General features: G+C 50.9%; 1 protein-coding gene across 1 annotated transcript; it reads left to right on the forward strand.

Moving 5' to 3' along the window:
- Nucleotides 1-2014: 2014 nt before the first annotated feature.
- On the forward strand, nt 2015-5983 carry SRSF1 (serine and arginine rich splicing factor 1). The gene is made up of 5 exons (XM_050908813.1): nt 2015-2599; nt 2960-3144; nt 3418-3590; nt 3854-4040; nt 4449-5983. The coding sequence occupies exons 1-5, from the start codon at nt 2406-2408 to the stop codon at nt 4469-4471; spliced, it is 762 nt and encodes a 253-aa protein (XP_050764770.1). The 5' UTR covers nt 2015-2405; the 3' UTR covers nt 4472-5983.
- Nucleotides 5984-7604: the final 1621 nt, after the last annotated feature.

Here is a 7604-nt window from a genome sequence, read left to right on the forward strand (position 1 = left end):
TATACAACAAGTATTTCTACTGAGCTGGCAAATGACTGAATTAGCTTGTTAAATTGTGCTGGTTCAAAAAAAATGTATTTACCCAAAAGCACCCACTGAAGTCATGTCGATCAACGCTGGAACCACAGCGGCACAGCAGTCACCGTCTCGCCAGTTCGTATTCCGCTGCAAACAGAATTGTGAAACCATAATACTCTTTTAAAGATGTAGAAAATCCCTAGATACTCGGTAGTTTATACTTTGCCAACCACCACTTCTGAAGATGGGCTTTCTCATAACATCTTTCAGTGATTAATAGCAGTCTTTATTTAAACCACTAGCAATCTAACATAGATATTACCAATGTTCAAAATCACTAGAGCAGAGCACATTACTGTACTTTAACCTACACGAGAGAAAAATGAAAGGCATTTATAACAGTCAAACATGTTATGACGTTATACTGAAAATATTTTTCTAACTGTAAGTCATCAGGATTGCCGTTTTTCTAGAGGAATATGCATTTTTAATTAACACATGAAAAATGAAAGTATGCATGACAGACTCTACTAAAGAGGCATGACACATTTTTCAAAATCCCTTAATTAACTTAGGAGCCTAAAGGGTTTTTCTACATACTCACGATACTGCTTTAACCCCATCACGGTGGTTACAGTCAACCTTTTCCGGCACCGCGTGGACTTGCTTGTGCCGATACGAAAGATACCAAGCGATAAATGAGAGACAAGCCAGATTGCAAAAGTACAACTATTTAAAACATTTTTAGAAGTATCGCTCCCACATCTGTTGTATCTTGTGGATCATGCAAAAAAAGTCTCACTTCAAAAGCTATTTGCGACCTGAACTCCAAGCAGTGAAGGGTTTGGGGCACACTAAAGCAGTTTGTCTATCTAAAGCTACATTTACTGCCTTAACGCATCTTTTAGGGCTTTGTGACAAACCACGCTACTACAGTGGCGTTCTAAAGTGACTTCATTTCAGTTATAATCTCGTGAATGTAACATAGTTACATTCGCTTGGTTCTTCCCCAGGAAATCCTTTTCTGCCCACTTTTGCACGCATTTCTCCTGCAACTCTACGTTAGACCTCCAAAGATGCACCCTACAGCGTGCACTTCTCCAGGAGCACATAGCCCTCAGGAAACGACGTTTTCATAAACTCGCCCACTTGAGATGTGACTTTGCCTCAATCTCAAATGCTTTTTTGTTCCTCCACTTTTATTAACTTACGTAGACACAAAACAAAGTCAAGTACGTTCTTAAGGTTTGTTCTGTCCACAGACATTGTGCTCAGACTGCAAAGTAGATTTGAGGGTCCTTCCAGAGCAGACCATGAGATCAATCTGATATAAGAGCCCTTAGGAACCACGATAGAGCATTCAGGAAGAGCACAGTGTTAGGAGGGGGAAAAAAAAAAAACCAACAAAAATCAACAGCCCTAAAACTTAACTTTAATGCTCTGCTGAAAGGAATACACAAGCAGGATGCTCGCACGGCCGAGCAGTGGACCCAGGCCTGGATTCAGCTCCCTATGCCCTCAGGGCAGCCATTTTACCTCAGCGTGGCCGAGCCGGTCCCAGCTCGCCTCCGTCCTACCCTCGCCCCTCCCGCCCGCCTGGGGAAACGGGCAGAGCCCTTTCTCCCCACGCCCCCTGGGCACGCCACAACGTGACGGAGCCGTGACTGCGGCCCGGGTGCGGCCGTAGCCCTTCTGCCCACAGCACAGAGCAGCCCGCTCCACGCCACCATCCCCGTACCCCCCCGCCGCCGCCACCACCTCTCCACAGCCGCTGCACACGGCCCAACCGCCTCCCCCCGCAGTGCATTGTGGGACACGCCCCGCGCCTTGGCGCCAAGCGCCCCCGCCGCCGCGATGCATTGTGGGATACACCCTCCCCCCTGCCCCGGCCGGGCCTTCTTGGCGCGGACGCCGCACAGGACGTGACGCCGTACGGCCTGCCGCCGTAAAAACCGCGGCCGGGGATTGCGTTCTTCCCCCACGGCGGGCAGCGGGGGTTTTCCGAGGGAGAACGGAGCTCGCTGCACCCTGGCACGCCGGAGCCGCACCGCTAGCACGGGTTCGGCTTCTTAGGTGGAGCTGCCACGGGGTGAGAAAGGAGGAACTACTTTCCTCCGAAGCCGCGCATGCGCAGGACGGAGCAGTGAGGGCGCGGCGGGAGACGCGGGCGCCGCCTCGTTCTCCCGTTAGCGCGGGCGGTGCTGCGTCCCGGGGTGAAATCGCTGCGCGCAGTAGGACCGCGAGGGGAGCCGCGGTCGCCATTTTGAAGCGGTTGTTGGGGGAGGCGGCGTGTGCGCTCCCGTGTGCCCGGCCCGGCCCCGCGCCCGCTCGCCCGCCCGCTCTCCGCGCTCCGGCCCTCCACCGCCGCAGCCATTGCTGACCTTGCCATGTCCGGAGGGGGCGTGATCCGCGGCCCAGCCGGCAACAACGACTGCCGCATCTACGTGGGGAACCTGCCCCCCGACATCCGCACCAAGGACATCGAGGACGTCTTCTACAAGTACGGGGCCATCCGCGACATCGACCTCAAGAACCGCCGCGGGGGCCCGCCCTTCGCCTTTGTCGAGTTTGAGGACCCCAGGTGAGACCCCCCACCACCACCACCCCCCCTGGGAGAGGGGGGGACTCGGGCCCCGCCGCGGCCTGTGCCGCGTCCGTGTCCCCCCCCCAGCCCCGGGCCTGAGGCGGGAGCAGCCGCCCCGCCGCTGCTTCTCCCCGCCCGTGCAGCATCGGCCCCCTCCTTCCTCGGGCCGCCCTAACGGGTCCCCCGCAGCCTTGCGGGTGGCGGCCCCGCTGCCGGGGGCCCGGGGAGGGGGGCGGCGGGCGGGCGGCGCGGGGTGGGGCCGGCGGGAAGCGGGAACAAAGGCGGGGGGGCGGTGCGTGGGCAGGGCGCGGCGCGGGGGGCGGGCGGCCGCGCTCACCGCCCCGTCCCGTCCCGCAGGGACGCGGAGGACGCCGTCTACGGGCGGGACGGCTACGATTACGATGGGTATCGCCTCCGCGTGGAGTTCCCTCGGAGCGGCCGGGGCACCGGCAGAGGCGGCGGCGGTGGCGGAGGGGGAGGAGCCCCCCGGGGCAGGTACGGCCCCCCGTCCCGGCGCTCGGAGTACAGAGTGATCGTCTCGGGTGAGTCAGTCCTCTCTCTTTCTTAGCCCAAGTGCTCCCCCGGGGTCCTGCAGGCAAGCTTCCCAGCGAGGGGTGATGCAGCTCCAAGTTGTTTCTTAAAAAGCATCGCCTCGCGTAGCCTGGGAGGAATGCTGTCCGTACGATGCTAACAGCTCCTCGAGGCAGCCCGTCTGCTTGCCGAATAGTCTCTCTCGTTTGCTGCGAGCTGACGCTGTAACTACAGGAGGTGAGAATATAATCCGGTTTTAAAGTAACGTCTTGCTTTTTATATAGGGCTGCCTCCGAGTGGGAGTTGGCAGGATTTAAAGGATCACATGCGTGAAGCAGGTGATGTATGTTATGCTGATGTTTTCCGAGATGGCACTGGTGTCGTGGAGTTTGTACGGAAGGAAGATATGACCTACGCTGTGCGAAAACTGGATAACACTAAATTTAGATCTCATGAGGTAGGTTTCATACTTACTTTCTTTGGCCAGAATTGGATACAAGGGGCTTAACAGTAGGATTTGAAGGTAAGGAACGTGTGGTGTTCATTGTTCATATACAAAGCAGCTAAATAAGTCTGTGGTCAGTTTGTCAGGAGATAGACTTTAAAGCTTTGATGTCTATTTCCGTGTTGTAGTAAACGGTATCTTCAGTCTGTCAGCATGCCTAAAAAGATGGCCCTAAAGCCTAGACTTTTCAATCGAAAGTTCTGTCTATTCAATAGGGAGAAACTGCCTACATCCGTGTTAAAGTTGATGGCCCAAGAAGTCCAAGCTATGGAAGATCTCGGTCACGCAGCCGTAGTCGTAGCAGAAGCCGTAGTCGAAGCAACAGCAGAAGCCGCAGTTATTCCCCAAGAAGAAGCAGAGGATCTCCACGCTACTCTCCCCGCCACAGCAGATCCCGATCTCGTACATAAATGATCACTAGCTCTGATCTTTTTGTAGAACCCATGTTGTACACAGTTTTCCTTTACTTAGTACAGTCTTTCATTTTTTTTTAATTCAAACTGTTTTATTCAAATTGGCTGAAGTGTTGAATTGCATTCTTGTGTAAAATCCCTAGTGAGTATTTGCTCCTTAACATCAACATTCCCCTCATGTCTTTGATAAATTGTATTTTAATTGATGTCAGTCAGGATTGTTTCAATTTAGTTCTAGTTAAATACCAACATTCTTCGAACTGTGGTATTGCTGTGTAAATGTCTCAGTGTTCAGCTATGGTTTATACGAGCTGGGGATGTTGGGATGTTTGTGGCTAACTTGTCTCTTCTGGGGGATCTTATATTTTATCTTGCCTTTTCGTGTGTCTTTCTGTAGACATATCTGAAGAGATGGATTAAGAATGCTTTGGATTAAAGGATTGTGGAGCACATGTCAATCATTTTAGGATTGTCAAAAGGAGGATTGAGGAGGATCAGATCAATAATGGAGGCAATGGTATGACTCCAAGTGCTATTGTCACAGATGAACTTGGCAGTATTGACCTTATACTGAGAGACAGGTTAATTGAGTACGTGCACCTACGTGTCACTTCAGGCATGTTCTAGTTACCGCAGACTACAATTGCTCTTTTCTTTAAAACTTTTTTTTGGGGGGCAATTGTGGCTAAATACTTGCTTTTGTAATTCTCTCTTCCATTCTAGTTTTTTAAAGGAATAAACTGGGACGGGGGCGGGAGTATTGGTTTACTTTGTCACGCAGCATTTGGTTACAAGTGTTAATGTTATGTGGTATTCGTACACTTGTAGTAGATCAAGGGTATCTTTAAATCAGAGTATAATATCAATACTGCTAAAATCTGCATGTCCTCTGTGTGACTGATACAGCGTTGCTATTTCATTTTTTTAAGTATCAGAATGAGAGCAAAAATAGAAAACCTAGTTGGGAATAATTTCTTAAGTCTCAGCCCTGCCCCCTCAGACTAATTGACTCACCGATATGTTTGAAAACTCCAGTTAGTTAATTTTGTTACCTTCCAGCTGGGAGTGCTAGCTATAGTTTAGACATACAGTAGGTGGATAGCTTTAGCCGTAAGCTTTTCCAGTTTCATAAACATTTTTTGCAACCACAAAACCTGTAGCACACCACCGTACGAGCAATGAGTATGTTGGCATTTTCAGTTGACATATTGTAAATATGACAATGTTTCCTCCGAATAGTAATTAACATTTCTAAAAATTATCTGAGCATCACCATTCAAAAGTTTGTTTTGGGGAATTGATAGTTATTAATGTACATCTGTATTAATTGATGGCAAACATAACTGATCATTCCCCAGAATCCTATTTTTTCATTACAGTATCTAACTTTTTGCCTCCTCTTTTTTGGTTTTGCTGGTTATAAAGGTTTGGATTGGAGAGGGCTCACTGGATCCCAATCCTTGGAGCTGGATCATTGGATTCAAATCATAATGTGGATAGGATAGGGAGGCTGAATTACAAGGATTCATGGAGCGGGATCAAATTACCAGGAACATAGGAGTGGATTCCTGCCCCAACCAAACCGCATTCGTGTGGATTTTTTTATTCAACTCAATTGGCTATTCCAAAGATATTTTTTTTCCTATTTTTGACGATTGGAGCCCTTAAGATGCACGATGGAGTTTTTCATTTTTTTGGTAAAAGGAGCAAAGCGAGGACCTGGAGAGGTACGCTGGAGCAATCTCCTTGGAAGGATTCAGCACGAGTAGATGGTAAACGTTAAAGGGGAAAAAGGGGGGTTTGTTTAAAAAAAAAAAAGTAAATAAGTCATTTCTCTAAATTTAAAGACAAAAATTGGAGTTAAAGATTAAGTAGGTTTTCAATTGGCTATTGCCTTTTTTCTTTGACAAATAAAATTTTTAAAAAAAAACATGCACGGTTGTCATCATTTGTTGCTAAGAGTCTTAGTCTTTGCTTGCCACTGTAGCATTGTTAAATCGCAGAGTTTTCAGACAAAAGGCTTTTGTGTTCAACAGAGATGTAGTGTTTCACAGGAAGCGGTGATGTTTGAGCTTCTCCTAAATAAAGGATCAGTTCCCTGGGAAATGGGTGGAATTTAGTATACGAGTAGGTGAAAAGGGGGAAAGAAAGGATGCTTTAATATTAATGTTGTTACTAACGATTCTCTTCTGAAGAGATCACAGAGGGAAAACGTGAGATTAATTGGGCTCGGCACTCCCCCCGCAATCCTCTGGAAAATAAAATAGGGGCAGAACCAGTGTGTCTAAACCTTCCCGGTGCCTGCGGTCTGAAGTGTTGGGGGGCTGGAGGCAGCGCGGAGGCGGCGAGTAGCGATGCCGGGTTGTGGAGGAGCCGGGTTATTAGCGGCAGGTCACCGAGCGTGATCGCTGAGCCGTTGCCACAGGCGCGGGGTAATCGCACCCTTGCGGTGCGTGCAGCTTGCGGCCAGGCTGGAAACGCGGCACCTTCCCTAGGTTGAATATTCTTGTCACTTAATAGGAAGTACGTGAATGTTCCTTTGGTTGTCTGACGAAATGACGTTGCTTACGTTTGGATATGTCTGCTTTACAGTGAATTAAAGAGCGAAGTGTTGGCGCGGAGCAGAAAGGCATTTCTTTCTGCGCAGTGTAACTGCCAGCTTGTAGGACTGTCCTGGGGAGTGCAGAGCGGGTGGTGATCAGGTTAACGTTTAAGTAGGTGTCTTGGGTTTGCGTGGCAGGGTTTTGGTAGCGGGGGGGCTACAGGGGCGGCTTCTGTGAGTCGCTGCCAGAAGCTTCCCCTATGTCTGACAGAGCCGATGCCAGCCGGCTCCGAGACGGACCTGCCGCTTGACAAACTGCCCATCAGCAATGGTGGTGGCGCGTCTGGCATAACAGATTTAAGAAGGGGGAAAAACCCTGCAGTCAGAAGAGAGGAGTGTGAATACGTGAGAGAGAACTCTGCAGACACCAAGGTCAGGGAAGAAGGAGGGGGAGGAGGTGCTCCAGGCGCCGGAGCAGAGATTCCCCTGCAGCCCGAGGTGAAGACCATGGTGAGGCAGGCTGTCCCCCGGCAGCCCGTGGAGGTCCATGGGGAGCAGATATCCACCTGCAGCCCGTGGAGGACCCCACGCTGGAGCAGATGGATGCCCAAAGGAGGCTGTGACCCTGTGGGAAGCCTGCGCTGGAGCAGGCTCCTGGCAGGACCTGCGGACCCGTGGAGAGAGGAGCCCAGGCTGGAGCAGGTTTGCTGGCAGGGCTTGTGACCCCGCGGGGGATCCATGCTGGAGCAGTCTGTTCCTGAAGGACTGCACCCCGTGGAAGGGACCCATGTTGGAGCAGTTCGTGAAGAGCTGCAGCCCGTGGGAAGGACTCACGTTGGAGAATTCCGTGGAGGACTGTCTCCCGTGGGAGGGACCCCACGCTGGAGCAGGGGCAGAGTGTGAGGAGCCCTCCCCCTGAGGAGGAAGGAGCGGCAGGGACAACGTGTGATGAACTGACCCAAACCCCCATTCCCCGTTCCCCTGTGCCGCTGGAGGGGAGGAGGTAGAGAA

This window comes from Gymnogyps californianus, chromosome 20, assembly GCF_018139145.2.
Source record: "Gymnogyps californianus isolate 813 chromosome 20, ASM1813914v2, whole genome shotgun sequence".
NCBI lineage: Eukaryota > Metazoa > Chordata > Aves > Accipitriformes > Cathartidae > Gymnogyps > Gymnogyps californianus.

Excerpts from the sequence above, each read along its gene's own strand:
- SRSF1 (XM_050908813.1), top strand. The coding sequence starts at position 2,406 with ATGTCCGGAGGGGGCGTGATCCGCGGCCCAGCCGGCAACAACGACTGC. Across the intron at positions 2,600-2,959 it reads GTCGAGTTTGAGGACCCCAG|GGACGCGGAGGACGCCGTCT; the intron begins GTGAGACCCCCC and ends CCCGTCCCGCAG. Across the intron at positions 4,041-4,448 it reads CCACAGCAGATCCCGATCTC|ACATATCTGAAGAGATGGAT; the intron begins GTACATAAATGA and ends GTCTTTCTGTAG.